General features: G+C 50.3%; 1 protein-coding gene across 2 annotated transcripts; it reads left to right on the top strand.

The window, feature by feature from the left end:
* The first annotated feature begins 13578 nt into the window (after positions 1 to 13578).
* On the top strand, positions 13579 to 25902 carry LOC138401462 (calcium release-activated calcium channel protein 1). 2 transcript variants are annotated; one of them, XM_069496909.1, is made up of 3 exons: positions 13579 to 14072; positions 24832 to 25157; positions 25209 to 25902. In XM_069496909.1, exons 1-3 carry the CDS (start codon positions 13770 to 13772, stop codon positions 25441 to 25443), a joined length of 864 nt encoding a protein of 287 aa, XP_069353010.1. In that variant the 5' UTR covers positions 13579 to 13769; the 3' UTR covers positions 25444 to 25902. The 2 variants fall into 2 exon arrangements, with proteins under 2 accessions (XP_069353010.1, XP_069353009.1); XM_069496908.1 differs by having other exon boundaries at positions 24832 to 25902.
* Positions 25903 to 26703: the final 801 nt, after the last annotated feature.

Below are 26703 nucleotides of genomic sequence, written 5' to 3'. Positions count from 1 at the left end.
TTCTGTTGTTTTTTCATAATTGTGGCAAAATATACATCACATAAAACTTACTTTTTTTAACCATTTCTAAATATACAGTTCAGTGGCATGAAATACATTCACATTGTGGTGCAGCCATCACCACCATCAGCTCTAGAACTTTCTTTTTTTATTTTTATTAAAAATAATAAATTATATGTGTTCAGTTAGAGTATATGTAAGTGGAAATTATAGGTTTATTTTATTTTTATTTATTTGTTTGTTTTCTTTTTTCTTTGAGACAGAGTCTCACTTTGTTGCCCGGGCTAGAGTGCCGTGGCGTCAGCCTAGCTCACAGCAACCTCAAACTCCTGGGCTCAAGCGATCCTTCTGCCTCAGCCTCCCGAGTAGCTGGGACTACAGGCATGTGCCACCATGCCTGGCTAATTTTTTCTATATATTTTTAGTTGTCCAGCTAATTTCTTTCTATTTTTTTTAGTAGAGACGGGGTCTTGCTCTTGCTCAGGCTGGTTTCAAACTCCTGAGCTCAAACCATCCTCCTGCCTTGGCCGCCCAGAGTGCTAGGATTACAGGCGTGAGCCACCGTGCCCTGCCTCTAGAACTTTTTTATCCTCCCAAATAAAAATTCTGTCCCCATTAAACACTAACTCCCCCAAATTCCCACTCCATCCAGCCCTGGCAACCACCATTCTATTTTCCATCTCTATGACTTTGAATATTCTAAACACTTCATAAAAGTGGAATCATACCGTATTTGTCTCTTTATGTCTGTCACTTAGCATAGTGTCCTCAAGGCTCATGTTGTGGCATGTGTCAGAATTTCCTTTCTTTTTCAGGCTGAATAATATGCCATTGTATGGACAGACCGCAGTGTTTTTCCATTCATCCAGTGATGGACATTAGGGCTGCTTCCACCTTTGTGGCTGTTCTGAATAGTGCTGTTATGAAACTAGTAATGTTTTCTTTCTTAAGTTGATGGTGATAATAGTATATTATTATTTTTTTAATCCATACATATATGTTTGTTTTCCTTCTTTTTTTTTTTTTTTTTTGAGATAGCGACTCGCTCTGTCACCCAGCTAGAGTGCAGTGACATCGTAGTTCACTGCAACCTCCAACTCCTGGGCTCCAGGGACCCTCCTGCCTCAGTCTCCCCAGTAGCTGGCACTGCAAGTGTATGCCGCTACACCAGCTAATTTTTCTGTTTTTTGTAGAGATAGGGTCTTGCTCTGTTGCTCAGACTGGTCTCAAACTCCTGGCCTCAAGCGATCATCCCACCTCAGCCTCCCAAAGTCCTAGGATTACAGACGTGAGCCACTGTGCCTGGCCTATTACCTATTCTTTAAGATTAGAACTGTGTGACGTTGTTCTTCACTTTCATACTGATAAGGAAAACCCCCATCTATTACTTAGCGCTTCAGCCACCTGGGGCCCCCACCCCTCACGGATGTCCACATCAGCATAACACTAACCTATTACCTGGTGCATCAGCATAACACTAAACCTATTACCTGGCGCATCAACATAATACTAACCTACTACCTGACACATCAACTAACCTATTACCTGGCGGAGCATTAGCCACCTGAGACCCCACCCCTCGGGCCACCCCAACTTAATAAAAGTGGGAAAAATCAGGTAGACGGGGCTCAGAATTTGGTTGTGAGACCCCTCTGAGCCCGCTGGCGAATAAACCTTGATTCTCCCACTCTCCGTGTGCCGCTCGGTTTGTCTTCGGGACCACTCGCTGTAACACTTGCTGTAACGATACTTGCCCACAGTGGTACAATCTTTATTACTTTGCTTGGCTGTAAATGACTCCAAAAAGTAATTTAATGACTCAGTCTTACTATGGCAAACTCTTTATTGGCCATTTCTTACCCAAAAAATCAATACATGATTAGAGTTTGCTTTGTAGATCTATATCAACTGATAAGACGATAATAAAAGGTAATGTGTAAATGAGTGAATTTTCTTTATTCAAAAAGAAGGGAAGGATGGTGGTGAATAGTAGCACGACACTGTGAATGTACTTTATGCCACAGAACTGCACACTGAAACATGGTCAAATTGGTAAATTTTATGTGGTGTATATTTTACCACAATTAAAAAGAAGAAGGAGGCCGGGTGCCGTGGCTCACGCCTGTAATCCCAGCACTCTGGGCGGCCGAGGCATGAGGATCCTTTGAGCTCAAGAGTTCAAGACAAGCCTGAGCAAGAGCGAGACCCTGTCTCTACTAAAAAAATAGAAAGAAATTAGCTGGACAACTAAAAATATATAGAAAATATTAGCCAGGCATGGTGGCGCATGCCTGTAGTCCCAGCTACTCGGGAGGCTGGGGCAGGATTGCTTAAGCCCAGGAGTTTGAGGTTGCTGTGAGCTAGGCTGACGCCATGGCACTCTAGCCAGGACAGCAGAGTGAGATTCTGTCTCAAAAAAAAGAAGAAGAAGAAGGGGGGCTGGGTGAGGTGGCTCACACCAGTAATCCCAGGACTTTGGGATGCTGAAGTGGGAGAATCGCTTGAGCCCAGGAGTTCAAGGCTGCAGTGAGTTATGATCACGCCACAGCACTCTAGCCTGAGTGACCAAGGGAGACCCTGTCTCTAAATGAAAAAAAAGAAAGAGAGAAGAAGAAGGAAGGAAAGTGTGTCAGATCACAAAGTATAAAGCTTTGTGACTGGTGAAAATTTGTATAAATTTCTATGCATTGTCTGCATTTTTACAAAAATACATTACGTATTACCTCTATAATTTAAAAAAATTAATTTGCTATTATAGAAGTCCAGGCAAGAGGTTATACCAAGGAGGAAGAATCAAATCCTTCATTTTATGGCTGGAAAAGTCAGGCCACATCAGAGGGCGGGCACCTGTCAGAGGCTGCGGCTCTCTGCCAACAGCTGCACAGGGCTTAGGACCCAGCTGCCGCCCTCTTGCCTGGTGTATGAACCCAGGGCCAACTGCGTGGGGGAGAGCACAGCAATCAGACAACAGGCATTGACTGAGCATGTGCGACAGGCAAAGTCCTTCCTGGGTGCAAGAAGATGGACAGGCAGGTGAGTGAGGGGCCAGTCTGGCCTCGCCTTCAAAGAGCTGGTTCCCAGGTGAGGAGATAAGGCTCTGAGAAGGGTACCTGGCAGTGTAAGGTGATAAGGGCCCCTGCACTCTGAACACGCCCATTTTCTTGCCTTATCTTTGTATGCTGGAGTTATTTATTTACAGCCCATTTTAGCAGGCAGAATGCCCTCAAGGGCATTCATTCATTCAGGCATTTATTGAACTACTGTGCATCCAGGCACTGATTTGGGACAGCTGTATATAGTAGCTGCTTGATAAATGTACATTACATGGAATGACAGGCTCAGAACCTAGCATTCAGTAGGCACTCAATAAATGCTCCTTGGGTTGAATAAATAATATATGAATAAATCACTTGCAGCAGGCCTGGCACACAGTAGGTATTTAATAAATGTTGAATCACATGAAGGAAGGACTAGCATGGGGCCTGGCACCCAGGAAGTGCTCAAATGTCGCCAGAACCTGCCTCTCTGACCTATCTCCATGCTGAGCCCAAATCCTGGACATGTAAACCCAGAGACCAAATTGGAAGTCTAGACCATCCATGTCTCCATCCTTCCATCCATTCATCCATTCAGCAAGCACCGATCCAGGATCCACTGTCCACCTGTCCCTGGGGACACCGCAGAGAACAAGGCAAGGGAGGGTTTTTCGCTCTCATTTCCTCATATCCTAGTGAGGGAGTGAAACCATAAATAAGTAAACACATTTTTACAAAAAGGTAAGGATAAGCGTCTCTGATGCCATGAAGTAAACGCAGACGAGGTAAGAGAGAGAGATCGCAGGGACTGGTGTGTGAGATGGACTCATCAGGGAAAGGCCCCTCTGAGAAGGTGACATTTGAGCTAATGCCTGAAATGGAAGAAGCAACCAACTGTCAGTCCATTTGGGCTGCTGTCACAAACTACCCTAGACCAGGTGGCTTAAGAACAATAGGAATTTATGTCCCACAGTTCTAGAGGCTGGAAGTCCGAGATCAAGACGTCAGCAGATCTGGTATCTAGGGAGGACTTATCCCCTGGTGCACAGATGGTACCTTTTCACAATGTCCTCACATAGTAGAAGGGATGAGGGGTCTCTCCGGGGCCTTTTTTTCTTTCTTCTTTTAGAGATAGGATCTCGCTCTGTCACTCAAGCTGGAGTGTATTGGTGTGGTCGTAGCTGACTATAACCTTGAACTCCGAAGCTCACGCAATCCTCCTGCCTCAGCCTCCTGAGTAGCTGGGACTACAGGCATGCACCACTACACCCAGCTAATTTTTCTATTTTTAGTAGAGATGGGGTCTTCTTGCTCTTGTTCAGGCTGGTCTTGAACTCCTGAACTCAAGTGATCCTCCGGCCTTGGCCTCCCAGAGTGCTAGGATTACAGGCATGAGCCACCACGCCCAGCCTAGATTTAGGTTTTATAAAGATTTATCTGGTTGCTGTTACAGAACGGATTTGAGGAGGATCAAGACAAGCAGAGAGAAGGGGCAGGTTGCTGCAAACAGCCGGGCAAGTGACAATGGCAGCCTGAATAAGATGGAAGAGCTCAGATCTCAAGAAGACGCTAAGGGCTAGAGTTGCCTGATGGATTGGATGCTGTGGGGTGACTCCTGGGGTGACCAGCCCTCCAACATCTCTAGCTTCCCTGGGGCCTCACAGAGCTCCGTTGCACTTGACGGCTGTTCCCGGGATGCTGGGCGTTTTTATGTGATTAGGCTGGAACAGTTCTCTGGGAAATAAATGCCCTGAGTCTAAAGGGCTTTTACGAGCCAGGGCAGGGGATTAAAGGCGGCCGGGCTGCAGAGAAATCCCAGGGTCAGGAGACAGCTAAGCGTGTAGACTTTTAATCTAAACCTTAAAACGTTTTTATTTTCCACTCCCTGAACTCAGGGTGTCACTTTAAATACATGTTTGGCAACATCGGCTGTTCTATTTTTCTTTTTAATTATACAAAGAGAGAGCCTGGAAATGGCTCAGCCCCAGGCTGGGGGGAGGCAAGGAAAGTTTGGCAGCAGTTAGAGGCAGAGACATCAACTAAATATCGAGTGGATGTGAAATCCTTTTGAGGGAGCGTGGAGACCAAACTTCCAGCTACCCTGAATTTGGTATGGTCAGCACTGACTCGGGATTTCTAAAAGGAGACTGACAGACTCACCAGCTTAGAATGGAGAAAGGACAGATGGACACGTCTCTGAGACAAAAATATCACCAGCACTAGCACTGTTCCTGGACCTTGAATTTATTCCCAGGCCTCCGCCCTTCCCTCCTTCGTCCTCCGGGCAGCAGGAGCTAACTAGGCCGCTCACGCACTTGCAGGTGCTCCCTCCGTGTGCCAGGCGCTGGGCTAACCTGTTTGTAGGTGCTGTCTCCTTTGAGGCAGTCGACTGTTCGGTAAGTACGTACTGCCATCGTCCCTGCCTTCCAACTGGGGACCTGAGGCTCAGAGAGACTTAGATGGCACCCCCTCGCCCCGGTGTCGGGCCTGGGCTTGTCTGCCCTCAGCTCCATTCCCGGCCTTTCCCCTGCTTTGCTCCGGATCACGGGGAGGCCAAGCCTGGCAGCTGCCAAATCATCTGGCTTCCTGCACAGATGGCCCAACGGGAGCCAGCAATGGAGCCGGTGGGCGGGAGGAGGCGGCCAGGGTGTTTCTCCCCTTCTCTGCCCCTGGCAGGTCTCCAGCAGGGGCTACAAAGCCTGAGTCTCCGTCTCCCACCAGATGGGCCACTGTGGGTCTAGCTTTCACCTGGTGACTCCAGTCCCTCCTGGCTACCAGAAACACCACCTCCTGCCTCTCTCTCCCTCCACACCCAGGGTTGGTAGTGGCCCTCCCACTGGGCTAATCTGTGGGGTTTCCTGTCCCCTACTTGCCTCCCGTTACCTCAGGAGCAATTCTCTGGACAAATTCCCCTATTCTAGTACCTGTTTTTTCCCGGTCCAATTCTCACAGGATTCTGCCTTTGGTAAATGCTCACAGATTAGCCAATTCATTACATTTGGCACGAGGCAATCCCCTTTCTTTGAGCACAGCACATCCCACAACAAGGAAGACAGTCGCCACCGTTTACTGAGCACTGTGCTAATTGCCAGACGAATGTTCTTTCATGGAACACTCACTGCAGCCCTTTCTGCCAAGTCCCACCGCTACTCCCATTTGACAGATGAGGCTCCGAGACATTGGGGTGCTTGCCTCAAGTGGCACAGTGACATAGTGACGAAGTGGGGATTCAAATCCAAGAGTGCATGTGTGATTTTCTAATCTCTGTTGATGTCCTGAACACACTTGTAGCCCCTTGCTAAATCCCATAAAACTCAGCTTCCTGCCTCTTGGAACGAGGTCATGAAAAACAAAAGTGAAATTTAAGTAAAAAGAACTCAACTTCCTTGGCAGGCTCAAGCCCCCCCAAGTCTCTCCAGGTTCCTTGTATTGGTTTCTCAGGGCTGCTGTAACAAAGCACCACAAACCGGGTGGCTTGGAACAACAGAAATCTATTGTCTCACAGTTCTGGAGGCCCGAAGTCCAAAATCACGACGTCACAGGCTGTGCTCCCTCGGAAGGCTGCAGGGAAGGGTGTGTTCCAGGCCTCTCTTTGGCTTTCAGGTGGCCATCTCCTCCCTGTGTCTCTTCATGTTGTCTTTTTCCCCTGTGCCTGTCTGTCTGTGTGTCCCTATGTCCCCTTTTTATAAGTACAGCAGTCACACTGGATTGGGGCCCACTGAAATGTCCTCTTGTTAGCTTGATTACCTCTGGAAATTAGGCCCTATTTCCAAATAAGGTCACGTTCTGAGGTGCTGAGGATTAGGACTTCAACATACATTTTGGAGGGGACACACTTCAACTCAAGACAGGCCTCCACGATCTCAGGCATTTAATCTCTACAGTGCGACCTGGTTGGTCCTGTTTTGCCAACAGAGAATGTGAGACCTTCTAGAAAGATCCTGCTGACATCCCACTCCTGTAAGGGATGTGGTGATTCCCCAAGTCATATGTGCACTGACAAAATTTATCCTAACATTTTACTCCAAAATACATAGATATAAAGGACCTCCTATAGCAAACCCAATCTTGAAAAAGGAGAACAAAGTTGAAGGTCTTACCTCTACTTGACTTCAAGACTTATTTATTTATTTTGAGGAACGTAAGTTTCTTTTCTTCAAGACTTATTTTAAGGCTAGAGTAATCAAGACAGTATATATTGGCATAAGAGTAGATAAATAGACTGATGGACTAGAATACAGAGTTCAGAAACAGACCCTCATATATACTAATTACCCGATTTTTGACAAAAATGTTCATGCATTTCAGTGGGGAACACTTACCTCACTCAAAAATCACTATTTAATTGCTGGGCGCAGGGGTACGAGCCTGTAGTCCCAGCTACTAGGGAGGCTGAGGCAGGAGGATCATTTGAGGCCAGGAGTTCCAGGCTGCAGTGAGCTATGATTGTACCTGTGAGTAGCCACTGTGCTCCAGCCTGGGCACACAGAGAAACCTCATTTCTATTAAAAAAAAATAAAAAAAGTCAGTATGAGATGGATCATAAACCTAATCATATAAGCAAAAACTCTCAAACTTGTAAAGAAAACATAGGTGAACTTCTTCATGACCCTGGGGTGGGCGAAGATTTTTTTATCCAGGACACAAAAGCATTAACTTTAAAAGGCACAGGCACAAACACATAGACCCAAGAGGGGGGAGGGGAGAGTCAGCCCTACAAGCCCCAGAACTGGGGAGCAAAGAGGCAGAGCTTGTGTTCCCCTGGGATGATCTCCAAGCTCCAGGGCCAGAGAGTCATTTCGAGACCAACATCAGAGCCCACCAACCCTAATTCTGAATTTCGTAACCAGTCCCCTGACAGTGTCTAACTTGTGTCCAGCCTCCTTCACCCTCAATTCTTTGACCATGGAAACCTTCTGGATTGCTCACTAAAGCTGCCTTCCACATGTCTTGTGGAGCTGGCCCCAGGGATTTCATGCATCCTAAATCGGGACACATACAAGGACTCATGGGGCTGATGCCAGCTGCAAAGAAGGACAACTTACAACTTTTGAACTATTAGAAATAACCAATCAGACATGCATGGCTGGAAGGAGTGAGCTTTCCATCACCAGCGGTATAAAAGCACTGGTTTTTGGATTGTTTTGTTTGTTTTTTTAAGACATGGAGGCCGGGTGCGGTGGCTCACGCCTGTAATCCTAGCACTCTGGGAGGCTGAGGTGGGAGGATCGCTCGAGGTCAGGAGTTTGAGACCAGCCTGAGCAAAAGTGAGACCCTGTCTCTACTAAAAAATAGAAAGAAATGATCTGGACAGCTAAAAATGTATATAGAAAAAAAAAATTAGCTGGGCAAGGTGGCGCATGCCTGTAGTCCCAGCTACTCGGGAGACTGAGGCAGAAGGATTGCTTAAGCCCAGGACTTTGAAGTTGCTGTGAGCTAGGCTGACGCCATGGCACTCTAGCCCGGGCAACAGAGCGAGGCTCTGTCTCAAAAAAAAAAAAAAAAAAAAAAAAGACATGGAGTCTCCCTGTGTCGCCCAGACTGGAGCACACTGGTTCTGCACAGGCGAGATCCCACTACTGATCAGCAGGGGAGTTTTGACCTGCTCCGTTTCCAACCTGTGCTGGTGCACCCCTCCTTAGCTACCTGCTGGTCCCCTGTTCACCATACTGATGCCGAACTTAGCGCAAACACCAGATTGGCATAGCACACCTCAGCCCAGAACTCTTGGGCTCATGCGATCCTGTTGCCCAGCCTCCTGACTGGGACCACAGTCATGTGCTACCACACCCTGCTAAAAGAACTGTTCTTTAAAGCCAAGCTCGAGAAATGGCTCATTTTATTATTATTAATTTAGGGGCTTTGGACTCAGGGCAGTCAGAGGGGGGAAGGAGCAAACAGAGGCAAGCCACCATGATGGGCTCTGACAAAGTGCTCTCTTGTGAACTGAAATGAAAGGAGTGACGTCTTTGAGTCCTGTGAGGCAGGGAGGGACAAGGGGGTTCCCCTTTAGTAGGACATCAGAGGCACCTTTCCTGAGACTGTGCCTGAAGGAGTGCCTAGGGTCCATGAATAGGTATTCATCGTATCTCATTTTTGCTAAGGAGGCTGGGGATTCAGAAAGGTTAAGTAATCTGCCCAAGGTCACACTGCAACTGAGCAGCCTAGGGGACAGCCAACTTTAAGCACAGTAAAAGATCAAAAGTACTTGACCGGGCACAATGGCTCACATCTGTAATCCCAGCACTTTGGGAGGCCAAGGTGGGAGGATCACTTGAGCCCAGGAATTCAAGACCTGCCTGAGCACCATAGTGAGACCCCATCTCTACAAAAAAAAAAAAGAAAATTAGTTGGCATGGTGGTAAGCGTCTGTCGTCCCAGCTATACAGGAGGATGAGGCAGGAGGATCAGGAATTTGGGATCCTGGGATCACTTGAGCCCAGGAATTTGAGGTTGCAGTGAGCTGTGATGACACTACTGCATTCTACCCACGCAATAGAGTGAGACCCCATCTCAAAAACAAAAAAAACTAAACTAAAAATACCTAAAGACTAAAGACCATCTCGTTCAGCGGTTCCTAAACTGTATTCAAAAAACTTGATAAAACTAAACTGCTTCGGTTGGTTTTTACAACTTGCATTTTAGCAAAACCCCTCTGGAAATTCTGATTCAGGGGACAGGGAGGACTAGGGGTGGTTACATCCCACACTCTGGAGACCGCCGAGTGGGTTAAAATTCCCGTCCTACTACTTACCTGTGCCTCACTTTTCAAATCTGTAAAAAGGTGGTATTAATACCACGGGGTTATGGTAAGGAACTCCTGGGTTTAATATATTTAATATAATAAACAAAATAATTTAACATATAAAAACAATATACTTAATATATATAATTTTATATACTTAACATAATAAAGTGCCAAGGACAGTGCCTGTCATTAGTAAGCACTACTTAAGTGTTAACTATTTGTTCACTGCTTGTGATGGAGAACTTGCTGCCTCCCAAGGCAGCACATGCCAACTTTGGTCAGCCTTGGGCTGTGGCCATTTTGGCCACCACGGGCTGGGTGGCCACAGCCCTTTCAGTTGGATCTCTACACCCTCGTGCACAGAGTTGATTGAAAAAATTGTTTGGCTTTTCTAGATAGAAACCCAAAAGGGCTGAGAGCACACCTCTTGGCCACTAGGGACAGCCACACATGGTGGTTGGAAGCTCTGGGGGGGATCTGGAGCCCCGGTTCCAACCCTGATTTTCCACTGGCTTGTTTTGGCAAGGTGCTTCTCTTTGGGTCCTCAGGTTCTCCATCTAAGCATGGGTTTGGTGCATTTTACAGTCCCAGGCTAGGCACAGTGGTGCACCTGTAGTCCCAGTTACTGAGGCTGAGGCAGGAGGATCACTTGAGCCCAGGAGTTCAAATTTAGCCGAATTCACCCTGGGCAACATAATGAGACTCCATCTCCAAAAAAATGGGGGTGGGGAAAAGTTACTAACCAACCATGGGCCCTTCAGAGTTCTATGATCCTGGGGCACGAAACAGGATTGCCCAAATGTCCCCAATCCCTGAGTCTGGATAGTATTTTATTTCTTTACCTTTATTGATTTAAAATAGTAGAGATGGGGTCTTGCTCTTGCTCAGGCTGGTCTCGAACTCCTGAGCTCAAGCAATCCTCCCACCTTGGCCTCCCAGAGGGCTAGGATTACAGGTATGAGCCATGGCACCCAGCCCATATTTTTATTATTTCTGATCTGTGCAGATGGGGTAATTCAAACCCCAGAGAATTAGAAGGAAAAGGGGAGGGACATGACACAGGAGCTGGAGAAAGGAAACCCTCCCTACCCCAAAGCCCCCTTCAGAGTCACCACTTCCTGACCCTTTTGTTCTTCCCAAATCAGCGCGTCTCTCCTCCTGGCTTCCAGGCTCTTCCACCTCCAGCCCTTAGACCCCATCAACACCCAAATGTTGTGTGTATGCAATCCTGAGCTGCGCGTTCCTTGAAACCAAGGACATTTCATTATTTTGTTCATTGAACCTGTTTCCATTCAGAGTCTTCAGGGTGTTCCAGACCCTGTGGGAGGCTCTGGAGTGACAGTGAAGTAATTTAAACAAACAGGTCAACACGTAAATAAGCTAGATGATTTCAGATACCGTATTGATCAGAACTATAAAGGGTAGAAATCAGGGTGGGGTGACAGATCCTGACACAGGGGCTACTTTACAGAGAGGGAGGGTCTCCCTTTGGAGGTGATATTTGAGCTGAGACACAGACGGCAAGTGGAAGGAGTAGCAAGTATAAAGGCCACAAGAGGCCGGGCGTGGTGGCTCACGCCTGTAATCCTAGCACTCTGGGAGGCCGAGGCGGGTGGATCGCTCAAGATCAGGAGTTCGAGACCAGCCTGAGCAAGAGTGAGACTCCGTCTCTACTAAAAATAGAAAGAAATTATCTGGCCAACTAAAATATATATATACAAAAAATTAGCCGGGCATGGTGGCGCATGCCTGTAGTCCCAGCTACTCGGGAGGCTGAGGCAGTAGGATCACTTAAGTCCAGGAGTTTGAGGTTGCTGTGAGCTAGGCTGACGCCACAGCACTCTAGCCCGGGCAACAAAGCGAGACTCTGTCTCAAAAAAAAAAAAAAGAAAAAAAAAAAAAAAGCCACAAGAGGAACAAGCCCAGTGGGGTGAGATTTCAAATTCCAAGTTCCCCATCTTCATAAAACCATGGAGAAAGGCTTCTGGGGAATCCCAGGGACTTTTTTGGGAGGAGGGGGCTTTCAGTTTTATCCCATAATGTGGTTGGGTGGCGAGGCACCCTCTAGTGGTGACAAGAGTTAGATGTCACCTTTCTAACCTGGAATGCCATTAGCTATAGGCTAATCCTGTCACTCATTCCTCTCTCCCACATTTATTCACTCAACAAATACATACTGAGCACCGAGTATGTGCCAAGGAATATTCTGGATGCTAGGGGGTATAGCTGTGAAACTGACAGTAAAGGTCCCTGCCCTGGTGTCGACATCCTAGGGGACAGTTCCTAGTACAGCATTCCACCCCTACTTCACCTCTGCTCCCCACTATTCTGAAGCTAAATTGGCCTTCTACTGCTCCATACCCAGATATCCCTGCATCAGGGCCTACATTTCCAGTTGCCTGTCCCCCTGTAAAGCTAGTCCCCACCACTCTGCATTGCTGGCTCAGGTCTCAGCTCAAACATGACCTAGTCAGAAAGGTGTGGACTTACTTGTTTACTGTCTCTCTCCCTGTTCCCCACCCCTCCACACACACTAAAATATAAGATGCCATGAAGTTTATTGTTTTCCTGGAATTCCTCAAGCTAGCACTTAATAGGTGCTCAGAAGACACCTGCTGAATGGGTTTGAGGGTTCATTCCTTCAAAAAATATTTATCAGACTGGGCGTCATGGCTCACGTCTGTAACCCAAGCACTTTGGGGAGGCTCCGAGGGGGGAGGATCACTTGAGGCCTGGAGTTGCAGACCAGCCTGGGCAACATATTGAGAACAGGAATCGGACTCTACAAAAAATAATTAGCCAGGCGTGGTGGGACGCGCCTGTATTCCCAGCTACAAAGGAGGCTGAGGCAGGAGGATCCCCTGAGCCCTGGAGTTCAAGGCTGCAGAGGCTGCAGTGGAGCTATGATTGCGCCACTACGCTGCAGCCTAGGCCGCAGCACAAAACTTTATTTCTAAAAAAAAAAAAAAAAGGAAAAAAATTTATATATACACACACCCCTATTGACCAACTACTAGACGTCCAATATGTGCCAAAACAGCCTGGTGCGGCGGCCAATCCCAATGAACAGAGGTGAACAAGTGAACAAAACACACCAAAAATCCCTGCCCAATAAAAAAAAATTCCTGTCCCGGTGTTTTTTAAAATTAAAATTGCAGCTCCCGCACTACACACTCCCTTTAACCTGCTTTATTTTTTGTATACATTTAACACCTTCTAAACTATTAGAATTTACTCATTGGTGTTTGTGAGCTCCAAGAGGGCATGGCATCTAGTCTGTCTCGTTCACCACCCTACCTCAGCGCCGAGAACAATGTTGGCACTCAGTAGGCGCTAAATAAACAGACACAATGAACTCTAGACCTCAGCCCGCTCTTTTTCCTACAGACCTTGCGCCACCTTGCTCCAAAGGGGAAATGAGCCTCAGGAGGCACCCAGAGGTGACCCCAGGAGGCCCGACCCAGGAGTCCGAGCTCCGGGAGCAGGGCCAGCGGAACAGCTGCGGAGACTGGAGGCGCCCGGAGCCGGAGCGCGGCCGGCCGGGGGCAACGGAGCGCTTCCAGGAAGGGACGAGGGCGCGGGCGCGGGCGCGGGCTGCGGCGCGCCGGGGACTGTGGGCGGTGCCGTCGGAGGAGGCTGGTCACATGACTCGCGCCGACACCGCCTACCTCCCGGTGGGCGGGGCGCCCGGGTGGGCGGGGCGCATGCAAACCAGTCGGGGCGGTGGCCAATCGGGGCGCGCGCCGGGGGTCCGGGCCCCGAGATCGGGGACGCTGGCCCGCGCAGGCTGGCGTCCCGACCGCCGGGGGCTTTGGCAAGCGGCGTCGCGGGTCTGCGGGCGCTTCCTGACCTCCTGGGTGTGTGCGGCGGGCCGGCAAGGTCGGGCCCGCGTGGGGGCCGGCGGCGGCTGCCTCCGGGGGAGGCGGAGGTGCGGCGGGCTGCCTTCGCGGGCGCCCGGGCCGGCCCGCGCCTTCGCGGCGTGCTCCATGCATCCGGAGCCCGCCCCGCCCCCGAGCAGCAGCAGCCCCGAGCTTCCCCTCAGCGGCGGCAGCACCGCCAGCGGCAGCCGCCGGAGCCGCCGCAGCGGGGACGGGGAGCCCCCGGGGTCCCCGCCGCCGCCGCCGCCGCCCGCCGTCACCTACCCGGAGTGGATCGGCCAGAGTTATTCCGAGGTGATGAGCCTCAACGAGCACTCCATGCAGGCGCTGTCCTGGCGCAAGCTCTACTTGAGCCGCGCCAAGCTCAAAGCCTCCAGCCGGACCTCAGCTCTGCTCTCCGGCTTCGCCATGGTGAGCTCGGGCCGCCCTGCCCTACCCCCTCTTGTCCTGACCGCTCCCGCCCGGGGGCCACTGGGGAGCAGGCCGGCCTGGCCTGGAGTGAGGGGAAGAGCTGGGAGACGCTGTCGTGGGCGCTGGAGGGGGGCCAGAGGTGCTGGACGGACGTGAGGTGTGGTGGGCAACAGGTGCCTTCGTGTGGACAAGCCTGCTGCCGCAAGGGGAGAGGAACACAGCAAGAACGATGCACCCCCAAAGTTAGATCTGTAAGCCAGTCCCACATGTGTTCACGGGGAAGAGAAGGACTCAAAGGGTCTGACCTATCTGGGGACAGGTGTCAGGAGGTTGAGATGAGGAGAGACTCCAGAGCTATCTAGTGCCCCCGCACCTGAGGCCTGAAGGTATCGGCCACATTCTTTTACCAGCTAGTGGAGGGGATGTCCTGACACCCTTTTTCCACTGCATGTTCCGAGAGCCTCAGCCTGGGGGTTTGACAACCGCTCCCCACCCTCATTTTCTTCTCCAGAAACTTGCCACTGAGTCACTGGGTGTGGGGGAGGAGGGTGGGACATGTTCCTGTTGAATGGTCTCTTTCTTGATTTAGGGGGTAGGCATATTTTTCGTCCCTTCATGTCCCAAGGGGCTGGAGTAAAAGCTTCTGAGGGGTGGGGTGGGTGAGGCCCAAAAGTGGCTGTGGAGATACCTTCAGGCCTGGAATCTTGGAGTCTCTGGGGCAGGGCACTGCATAATAAGTACATTATTATCACTTTTGGTGACATCAGCCTGCATGAATGGGGTCTGCCCCCTTCCCCCTAGTTCTGTAGCCCAGAGCACTCCTGCCTCCCTCCGGAGTGAGCTGAGCCTTGAGGGAGGGAGTGGCTGCACCCTTCGTGTTTTCTTGGGAAGGGAGTGTGTCTGGGACTCTCCCTGTGTTCCACAAACAAGTGAGCCAGTGCAGCAGAGCCTGAATTTTTTTAGAGGCCTCTAGGACTCAGTGGGAAGGCCAGATTGGGGGTCAGGCTCTGCCACTTGCTGCCTGTGTGACCTCAGGCAAATCACTCTCCTTCTCTGGGCCTTGATTTCTGAATCAGTAAATGAAGGCTGCTATTCAGAAGTTTCTCTGACTTGGAAAATGAAACTGAGGAAGCCCCTAAAAGGAGATCAGAGAGAGACTGTGTGTGTGTAAAGGGGTAGCACCCTACTTTTCAGTTTAGATATGATGGGCTTCTCTGTTCTATCTGTCCCAAATCCTAAGAAACCAATCTCTGCCTTGTGCCTGAGCAATCTGTGAGAATACCTGATGTTTACCAAACACTCGCTATGTGCTAGGCACTACACTATGTGTAGGTTCCCTAAATTCCAGGCTCACCCCTCGTCAGCCCTTTGAGATGATTTTGTCAGAGGACTTTCCCAAGGCCACACAGCTAGTCTGGTAGAGCTGAATTTGAACCCAGGTCTGCCGGCATCCAAAACTTGCTTAGGCACTTGTGCCATTTTTGGTGTATGGAGCTCTGATCAATGTCCAGCCAAGGACATGTTAGGCCCAGGCCTAGAGAATGAGAAATAGAGCAAAAAAGTTACTTTTAAGCCAAGGAAAGTTTTACAACTTGAGGGGAGGGAGCCACCAGTTGTCAGCTTTTCATTACATTGCTGGGGTTTAAGATGGTGACCATTGCCTTTTTTTTTTTTTTTTTTTTGAGACAGGATATTGCTCTGTCACCCAGGCTGGAGTGCAGTGGCTTCATCATAGTTCACTGCAACCTCGAACTCCTGGGCTCAAGCGATCCTCCTGCCAAAGTGTTAGGGGAGCCTCTGTGCTTGGCCCCATTCCCGTTTTTTTTTTTTTTGTGCTCATGAATTCATGGCTGCCCCAGGCCCCTTTGTACTGTTAAGAGGTGAGGATCCAAAGGGGTGACACTTTCCTGCCTTTTCAAGTCCTTTCTTCCTCCCAAACAAGGCAGGCCTCATAGTCAAATAGCACCTCCTTCTTCCTCTTGCTAAAAGCAGTGTGGGGAAGTCAGGAGGCTGAGGCAGCCAGTGGCAATGGGTGGGCCTTGGCTTACCCAGTCGGTCTCTTGGGGACCTTCATTTTCTCTTTGCTGAGCAGAAAAGGCTTCCTGGCTCTGTTGATGGAATCTCCAAAGTTGTGCAGGCAGGGAAGGGCTGAACCTCATGACAGCCTCCATTCTGGGGCAGCGGTTACAAGAAGGTAACCGCCTTTGCCGTGAAGCTGGAAATCTGTTGAAGAGATGGGATGGGGTACAGGGTGGGGGTCAGCAGGGCAGGTCTGACCACGCCCCACCCCCACTGCCGACACTTAGCCTGTGAGTGTGCTTCAGAGAGGAGGGGGTGCCAGGCAGCCTCAGTGCCATGGCAACAGAGTGACAAGTTTCCTGGAGTACTCTCCTTTGGCCTGTGAGTCAGCACAACCAACTTCCTGCCCCCCAGAAGGCTTCCTTCCCAGAGACCTGGAAACCCAGAGGAGCTGACATGACCTTTGCTCTCCAGGGGGTGGGAGGGTTGCTGAAGATGCCAGTCTCACCTGGCTCACCAGGTGTGGTTGAGAGAGGGTCTCCCCAAAAGCCTGGAGGGGATTGAGAGGTTCCCCACTTCCTGGGTGGCAGGTCCTGGCCAGGTGTTCATGAAGTCGTGGGCATAGGCCTTGGGACCTCTGCAAGTGGCTTTACTTCTTCGAGGCCAGTTTTCTCATGCGCACAAAGATGGCAAAGACCCTACCCTGCCAGGGACTGACATTTGGATTCATTCTGAGGCCAGACTGGGCCCGAGAAGCATTTAGGGATTTTCAGGATCTGATGATGTACACCTTGGCCAGACCCTCTGTGGTCTGCAGATGAGATTCTTGCTCCAGACAGCATTTCTGGAAACAGCAGGCCTCAGCTGCGGTGAGCACCCAAACTGGATGTAGCATATGATCAGCATCCTACAGCGCTTCTTGAGCCTGGTGTACTCCTATGGGCTTTGATTCAGGCCATCTGTGCCTCAGTTTACCTCTTGAGAGGCAGCCAGCCTCGGCCTGACCCTGTCTCCCACAGGACTGGCGAGCACACGTGGTGACCCAGTCTGCTGGGGAGGGCAGGCTGTAACATTAGCCTAAGCAGAAGATAATTGGGAAGGTCAGCCTGCTGCCGTAAACAAAATGCTTTCCACGACCTGAGATCAATTATTTTTGGATTATCTGCCTCCTCAAGTTCTCTGCCCACCAGCACCCTTTTGTTCCCAGGTTACAGAGCGGGTTCAGAAGTTGTTTGGAATTTCTGTGAAAATGAGTTGGAAGGAAGGGCTCAAATCATAACACATTATTGGGCCTCTGTGACATGTTTGGAGCGCAGGGGCCATGGAAATGAGAAATTGTTATTTCTACCCATAGTACTACTCACTGATAGTCATCATTACTGCTGTTGTTGATCGGGCTCTCGCAGTAGGCTACACACTGTGCCACATGGGCCATCTTGTGTGATCTTCCTACAACCAGGCGAGGGTTGGTGGTCATCTAGCTGAATGACTTGCCCGAGGCCGCCTGGCTGCTACACTGCAGAGCCCTGTGCCTGTGGTGTAGTCCCTTTGCAATGGGAGAGGAAGCATCAGAGAGTGGTAGGAAGACAGAGCTGAGAGGCTCAAATATAGTAGAACAAAGTAAGAGAACAGACACGCGAGCTAGCCAACTTGGGTTCAAATCCCAGCTCTACCTCTTAGAACTGTGAGACCTTGGGGAAATCACTAAACCTTTCTGGGCCTCAGTTTCCTCATCTATAAAATGGGACAATAGTACCAACTTTGGTGTGAGGATTCATTGAGTTAATATTTGCAGAGCACTTCTCACCCTTGTTCCCCACGTGTTGGGGCTGCTTCATAAGGGTTTACTGAGTTAGAAGAATCTGATTCTAGCTGAGCCTTGAGGGTGGTGGAGTTCTGACCCTCTGGTCAGAGGAAATGGCAGGAACCATTACAGAGATAAGAAATTACAATATGTGGGGGAAACATGCGGGGCTGGTGTGGCTGGGGTCGAGGGTGTGTAGAGAGTAGTAGAGAAAAATGAATCTGGCCAGGCAAGATGATGAAGGGCCTTGATTAGCTGTTTAGGAAGTGTAAACTCTTGTATTGGCAGTAGGGAGCCATTGAAGGTTTTAGACAGAGGAGTTACATTATGAGTTCCATAATGATGATGGTGGTGGTTACTATTTACTGAACCCGTGTTATGCCAGGCATGAGCCTGAAGCCTTTTCTTTCTTTCCTACTTAATCCTCACAATAGTTCTTAAAAGTATGTACTGTGGACAGGAAACCTGAGCCTAGAGGCTCCTAGAGACTCAGATGACCCAGCTAGTAGAATTCAGCTCTGGTCTGCCTGACTGGGAGCCTCTTCCTCTCTGCCATGCTCTCGCTACCATCCCTCTTGCTGGTTGATAACCGAGCCTTTGAAGTCTTCCAGATACACTATTCTGCACGCTGGATTTGCACACTGGGCTACGTGTAAACGGAATTTTGCTGAATGCTCCAAGGGGCGGGCGCTCCCTGCCCAGCAAAGAAGCCTTTTGTAAAATTGCACAAATGCCTGTGGCATATTTCTGGAATTTTCGGCCAGGAGCAGTGTTGAGCCCTGCTGGTTGCTGGATCCCTGGCTGGTGAAGGAGAACGCTGCATAGATTTCCTGAGGCAGCCCCGTAGTAATCAGTGTTGGGTAGGGGTGAGCGATAGGGTTCTCTTGGAGAAATAAAACTGAATATAAAATTTAAACATAGCAGATTTCAGCGGGGCGCAGTGGCTGACGCCTGTAATCCTAGCACTCTGGGAGGCCGAGGCAGGTGGATCGTTTCCGCTCAGGAGTTTGAGACCAGCCTGAGCAAGAGTGAGATCCCGTCTCTGCTGAAAAAATAGAAAGAAATTAGCTGGACAACTAAAAATATATAGAAAAACTTAGCCAGGCATGGTGGTGCATGCCTGTAGTCCCAGCTACTTGGGAGGCTGAGGCAGAAGGATCGCTTGAGCCCAGGAGTCTGAGGTTGCTGTGAGCTAGGCTGACTCCATGGCACTCTAGCCTGGGCAACAGAGTGAGACTCTGTCTCAAAAAAAAAAAAACATAGCAGATTTGTCTCCCATGGAATTTCTAAGAATCCTTTACTTTGCTCCCCAGAAGGGATATCTCAGACTGATAGGACCACAGACTGTTTTCTCTGGAGGAGAATCTTGTGGGACTGCTATTTGACAGTGCTCTTTGGGGAGCATTGTTCTAACCTAGGTGTCAGCCAACTTTGTCTGTAAAGGCGGCATGTGGTCTCAGTGGTGACTACTCAACTCCACCATTGTAGCTGGAAAGCAGCCACAGACAATATGTAAGTGAATGGGCATGGCTTTATGCCAATAAAACTTTATTTACAAAAACCACAGTCTGTAAGCCAGAGTTTGCTGACCCCTCATCTAAGCTGTGGTCTCCAATCTTTTGAGCTCATACCCCTGTTGAAAATATTTTCAGCACCAGCCTTAATATTTGTATGCTTGCAAATTGTATATGCATTCTAATAAAACGTCTTGCTATTATAAACATACGTAAAAATAAAAAATAGGAAAGTGGGAAGGATAAGCTAAAGCATCAATGAATGTCATTAGAAGTTCTAATATGATCTTCTGAGTTCCAGGGGATCACCTAGAATTGTCCACTGGAAACCGTGGACACCCTGGGCTGAAATACCCAAAGTCAGGTCTTACCTTCCTGTATTCTTCCAACCACCTTGACCCAGCACTAGATGCTGGAGAAACAGAGTAAGGCACATAATTCTGTGTTTAGAATGTGTTTGGTAGGTGTGATAATGGGGAAGCATCGATTGAGGGCACTTACCACAGTCTGAAAATATTTACTTAAGTGTTTGGTGCCTGTCTTCCTTCCTCAGTGTCCCTTTCTGGGGCAGGGATCTTGCTGTCTCTGCTTTGTCTCCAGCGCGGCCACAAGGTCTTCCAGGTACATAGTAACTTCTCAGGCCACGTGCGGTGGCTCACGGGCTCACGCCTGTAATCCCAGCACTCTGGGAGGCTGAGGCGGGAGGATCGCTTGAGCTCATGAGTTCGAGACCAGCCTGAACAAGAGTGAGACCCTGTCTCTACTAAAAAAGAAAAAAAAAAAAGTTCTCTGTAACTATTTTCCGTGGATGAGTGATTGGCCTCAGTCCTCACTTGGGAGCCCAGAGAGCAGCGGTCACTTGGAAGATAAAACCTAAAGAAATCGGAATTAACTAGATGAACAGAAAGTCTAGGCCTGTGTCCCGCCCCACCCCCACCCTGTCTGCAGGTTCAACCTATTACTGGCTTGTGACATAAATTTAGTGAGCTGTGACCAGCATTTTTTAAAATGAAGTAAGAACGGAATGAAATAAAAACCAGCAGCACGCATTGCATCTGGTGAGAATAGACTATCGGCATGCTTTCAGGGTAAATGTTTGGTGAAACTTTTGATTCTATTATAAATGTGTGTCTATTTATAGAAACGTGGAGTACTGGACTGTCATAGTCAAGAGTTTGCAAACCGCTGGACTAGGCTTCAATCTCCTTAATAGATGGTATGCATTTGAGGTGGGACCAGCAGGCCCAGACAACTCTGGGTAACCCCCAGTGACTGTGGCTTAGAGGCCCTGGTGTTCCAGGGCGCAGCCACCCATCCTCCTAAAAGCATGGACAAGAGAAGACTCAGGGTGCTGGGGAAAGGAAGGTTGGGTCTCCCCGCTGTGGGTGCTGAGGTCAGGCCCGACGTGGGAGAGCTGCCCGGGTCTCCATGGAGCCCAGCAGCAGTGAGGAGAGGTGGTTGGCATTTGGGCGGGGTGGGCAAACACCTGGCAAAGTCAGCGCCAGCCAGCCAGGCCGTACCCTGGGCAGAATTACATAATCCTCTTCTTTGGCTCTCATTTGAGGTTTAGCGTCCCCTCTGGGGGGGGGGGGGCGCCTGTGGACCAGCATGAGGTGGGGCTGGCTGTCTCTCGCCCTCTCTATCCCTTTAGGACCCGTGTAGCCAGGTTCAAGCAGGCCCATGGCTGGCCGGAGGCTGTTTATTTTGGGTTAACGGGCTATATTTACCTTGTGAAGCTGCATGCAATCTGATCTGATCGCCCTGGGACGCTCTGGGCCTCGGCTGGGGCCCTGGGAGTCAGCTGCCAGATCTGCAAGGCCCCCTGACTTTGCTGTCCCCACCCATGGGGAGATTTCCCAAGCAGGAAACATCCTGGAAAAAGCAGTGGCATTTATTCCTGTGACGTTTGCCTCAAGCTCCATGACTTGTGCCAGTGGTTCCTTTCTTCTCACTCCGAATCGTTCTTTCACACAGCCTCGTGGCATTGAACTTGGTCCCAAATGTGGGAACGGCACATACAGCCTGCGTATGTGGCCAGAGTTCCAGGAATTGTAGGGTCCGGCGAGGGCAATGGGGTTTCTTCCGGAGCAGGGCAGCAGGCCCCTTCCTCTTCCTTGGAGGGCTTAGCCTCCCCCTCGCCCAAGACCTTAGGGAGGGCTGGTTAATTTTGGCTGGGTGTGTCCCAACAGCTGCTGTTTTTTGGCCCTGGAGCCTGTGGGTGTGACAAATGGTGTAGAGCATGGTGGTCTCTGTCTTGTGGAGGTGACCATCTGGCCAGGTGTGGTTTGGGGCACACACTCTCCTTATGCCTGAGGCCCAGAGTGGGGACTGGAACACGGGCGTGCAGGGTCGGCCCTCTCCAGCCTGAACTCAGGGAGTCCAGGGGCTACTTCTCTTCCACTTCAACCTCTGTGGTTTTCTCTACTTTTCTTTCCCTTTCTGTCTTTTTTAGAGGTGAGGTCTCCCTATGTTGCCAACGCTGGCCTTGAACTGCTGGGTTCAAGTGATCCTCCCGCCAGGGCCTCTGGAGTAGCTGGGACTATAGGCAGCGCCCGCCTGTGTGTTTTGCTTTTTACCTAAGACTTACTGAACGTCTGTGGCTGACCACGTGCTATACATTTACACGTCAAAACTTCATTTAATCTCTTCAGTTACCCTCACTGTTACCCAGGCTTTCGAGCCAGTTGGACTTGAGTTTGAATCCAACAGAAGTGTAACCCATCGGACAGCTGACCTCACCTCTCTGAGCCTCAGTTTCCTCATTTGTGAAAGGAGAATAATGATATTACCAGTAGTCATTGACACCTCAGTTTATTGCATACCAGGTCTTGTTCTAAGGGCTTCATGTGTATCGACTCATTGGCTCCTCTTAACGACCGTGAGAAGTTGGCCCCAGTTTTACAGATACGGAAGCTGTGGCACAGAGAGGTTGAAATCCTTGTCCAAGGTCACCAGCTTTGTGAGTGCAGGAGCCAGTTTGTGCCCAATGGTGTGGTGCGGGCCTGTGCTCTCAACGGCTCTATGTGGGGAGATACACTGCCTCAGGGGTGGCTGGGGCGCAGGTGAGCACAGGTGGGGGGCACATTGGGAGTGTACACCTGTGTGCAGCTCCCCCGTCCCCTGTGTACACCGCCAGCGCCCAGCTCAGAGCCTGACCTGCCTGAGGGCTCCAGGCATTTCCGGTGAGTGGATAAATAGCGGTGGACGGGGGGCAGCCAAGCAGTGGCCTCTGCTGCTTGTCCTCTCTCCGGTTTCAGGTTCCGGGGCAGCAGGCCAAAACAGGAAGAGGAAGTGCTGGGGCTGGGGAGGTGGCAGGAGGTGGCTGCTGGAGGGAGCCCCCTTTCTCAGGTGTGGGCAGGCCTGAGGGCTGGGGCCAGGGAGCCACGGGATGTGCCCTGCTCTGGTGGCCTGTCCCGTGTGGTGCCCCTCACCCGCATGCCCGCATGTACTAAGAATTCTCGGGGTTGGCTTTAGGCCACCAGTGATTTCAAAAACAGTTGAAATCCTGATGGCACTGCCCCAAATTTATATGAGCTTGAAATGTTTTATAAACTCTTAGGTTGAAAAGTACATACAATCATCAATTGTGGGAATTCTTGGGCAAAAGGCTGTGAAGCCCATTGAAATTGGGGCGTCTGGTGAATTAATACATACCTGGATGTTTTAAGGCGAATATCCACTGTTTTCACAAGATTCTCAGTGGTGTCAGACCCCACGTCAGCTCTAGACCGTGACCCTAAATCGCCCCCTTCTCCTTTTACAGGTAGAGGGGAGGGTCTTGACCAACATCACACAGTGAAAGATGAAACGGGCAGTTCCTGGGCTAGAACCCCGGCCTGCCCATTGGGCCCTGTTATTCTCTCTGCCTGCATGTGCCCCTCCGGGAGGATTTCAGGTAGAGACAGTGGGTTTGGGGATGAAGTTTCTAAACCGAATGATAATAGCAAAGCTCTCATTGAGGGTTTATTATGTGCCAGGCACTGAGTGTTTTACATGGTTGAGCTCAGTCCTCACAACAACCCTTTGGGACATGTGCCATTATTCCCATTTTACAGATGTGGAAACTGAGGCGGGGAAAGTCCATGGAACTTGCCAGAGCCACACAGCCTAATAAAGGGCAGGAGAGTCAGGGTTCGAAGCCAGGCAGCCTGGCAGAAGGAAAGCTGGTGGGGAAGGAGGGAGCCCACCCCCCTTGCTGGGCATAAGGAGGGGCCGGCTGCAGGAGTTCCCTGCCTGCCTGCGGATAAACTTCGGCGCCAGCCTTGCCCTGAGCCTGCCGAGTATGTAGTGCACACTTCATGAAGAGTCCCTGTCCTTGATGGTGTTATTGCCATTGGTGCCCGCTGTCCGCCCATCCCCCATCCCTCCAGCCCTCACTGGCTGAGCTTAGCCACCTGCCTGTCACCCGCTGCTCCCGGCCCAGATCTGATGAGCTGGCTCCTTCACATGGGGGTGATTTTCAAGGCCCAGGTGAGAGGCAGCGGGTGGCAAGCCCAGAGCGAGCATGCCCCCGGTGACCTCAGGTCCATGAGTCTCCAGGAAATGGGGAGCAGCTAGTGCGTAGCCCCCAGGCTGTGGAGGAGACAGCCCCAGGGCGTGCTGGCTGTGCAGCCAGCAGGAGAGTTGAACCCGTCACTTCTGGGAAGCCTCTCTTGGCATTTGTGGGGTCGTTGTACTGTGTTCTCAGGAAGGGCCTTGGTGTGTCCTAGGAGGGCTGTCACCTGTCCAGCCACCATCCCTCTGCTTGGGTGTGAGGATGTGGGGCCAGCAGGGATGGGGGTTAGTGACTGATTTTTTTTTGAGACAGAGTCTTGCTGTATTGCCCAGGCTGGAGTGCAGTGGTGTCAGCATAGCTCACTGCAGCCTCCAACTCCTGGGCTCAAATGATCCTCCTGCCTCAGCCTCCTGAGTAGCTGGGAGTACAGGCACACACCACCATGCCCAGCTAATTTTTATTTTATTTTATTTTTTGTAGAGACAGGTTCTCACTATTGCCAGGCTGGTCTGGAACTCCTGGGCTTAAGTGATCCTTCCACTTCGGCCTCCAAAGTGCTAGAATTATAGGCATGAGCCACTGTACCTGGCCTGCTTTTTTTTATTTAAATGCATTTTTTTTAAATGCCCTATTTTATAGTTAAGTTGAGGCTCAGAGAGGTTAAGTGACTTTCCCAAGGTCACACAGCTAGTGAGCTCACACAGCTTTGGCTCCAAACCTGCTTTCTTCACCAGTAACTTCCACTTCTTAACCCCAGATGGGCGAGCCTTAATATCCCTATTATATACTTGTAGAAACTGAGGCTCAGAGAGGCCAAGCGACTGGCCCAGGGTCCCAGAGCCTGACGGGGGAGAGTGAGGATTTGAGCATGGCTATGTGGGCCAGGACTGTGCTGGCACTCACCCGCTGGTCTCCCTTCCCCCGCAGGTGGCGATGGTGGAAGTGCAGCTGGACACTGACCACGACTACCCGCTGGGGCTACTCATCGCCTTCAGCATCTGCACCACAGTGCTGGTGGCCGTGCACCTGTTCGCGCTCATGATCAGCACCTGCATCCTACCCAACATCGAGGCAGTGAGCAATGTGCACAACCTCAACTCGGTCAAGGAGTCGCCCCATGAGCGCATGCACCGCCACATCGAGCTGGCCTGGGCCTTCTCCACTGTGATCGGCACGCTGCTCTTCCTGGCCGAGGTTGTACTGCTCTGCTGGGTCAAGTTCTTGCCCCTCAAGAAGCAGCCAGGCCAGCCACGGCCCACCAAGCCCCCAACTGGTGGTGCAGTCGCCAACGACAGCAGCAGTAGTGGCGCTGGCGGTATCACCCCAGGCCAGGCAGCTGCCATCGCCTCCACCGCCATCATGGTCCCCTTCGGCCTGGTCTTTATCGTCTTTGCTGTCCACTTCTACCGCTCACTGGTCAGCCACAAGACGGACCGACAGTTCCAGGAGCTCAATGAGCTGGCTGAGTTTGCGCGCTTGCAGGACCAGCTGGACCACAGAGGGGACCACCCCCTGACACCCGGCAGCCACTACGCCTAAGCCCTTGGTCTGGGCCCTCCAGAGCTTTGGCCTAACGCCCTTCCCCATGACCTTGTCCTGCCCCAGCCTTACAGAGGGACGGCCTGTGCAGGGGGCTGGGCTCCACTGGGGGGCAGAGAGTAGAGGGAAAAGGCTTTTTGTAAAAGAAATTTCTGCACTTTGAAACTTTCCTCTAAGAGAATAAGCACTTCCTGTTCTTCCAGCTTCCGGTGCACTTCCTGTTAGGAGGCAGTGGGGGCTCGAGTGGGGCCAGAAGCTCCCTTTGTCCCCCCTTCTCCCCTGTGCCAGTGCCACCTGGTGCTTCCTGTCCTTTCCGTCTCGACCTCCCTCCTGGTCAGTGTCGAGTGTGTGCGTGTGTATGTGTGTGTGTGATGCATAAATACACTGTTATGGGACACCTGCTTCTCATGTCTGTGTTTGTTGGGTCTGGGCTCTTGCTCCTGGTGCCCCATTCAGGTGAGCCTCTAAGCAGAGTTTTTAAAAAAATTTTTTTTCCAACATTTTAGTTTGCAAATTTCAAACCTACGAAAAGTTACATGAATAATAACTGAAGTATATGTAGTCATTTCTTGTTATTTACAGTACTTACATTCTATAAAGTCACCGTGAGCACTGAATTAGCAGATACTGAACTGTTGCTCCTAGAGGACTTACGGGGTTGAGGTTCCTGTGAGCCTCTGGTCATATCTTCCAGCTGATCAATATGTAACCTTGTTTTATGTGTATTCCTGTCTAAAGATATTTTTATGTTGTTGACTCATTGCTAACAGCCAACAGCACTATGATGCATGCCAGGATGAAGCTTGTCTAACACAAGTACTTTCTGCATAAGACACATCATAACCTTGCACTTAGGAACGTCAGACAGCACTCCAGTATTACACTTGGCGACCAGTTTAAATAGCAAAATCACCAAAAGAAGCATAAAAATGTGAAAAATGTGACACTAAATAGACTGAGAAGAGGACACTTGTTTACAGTGTCCTTTCAGAGCTGAAAGGAGAACGCAGAGTGTCTTGTTCAACCTCAGCAAGTGGGCAGATTCGCAGATGCTGAAGCAGTGAATGAGGAGGGAGAGCTGTGTGTACTTTTCCCCCTGAGCCATATGCTTTTGTTAGAGATAAGGTCCTTCATGCCTAAATACTTTCTCCGAAAACCAAGGACATTCCTCTATGTAACCACAATTCAATGATCGAATTCAGGAAATTTGACGTTGATACAATTATCTGATATTCCTGTTCCGTTTCCCACTTGTCCCAA

Source organism: Eulemur rufifrons, chromosome 21, assembly GCF_041146395.1.
Source record: "Eulemur rufifrons isolate Redbay chromosome 21, OSU_ERuf_1, whole genome shotgun sequence".
Taxonomy (NCBI): Eukaryota; Metazoa; Chordata; class Mammalia; order Primates; family Lemuridae; genus Eulemur; species Eulemur rufifrons.
This window is presented reverse-complemented; position numbering and strand designations above follow the sequence as displayed.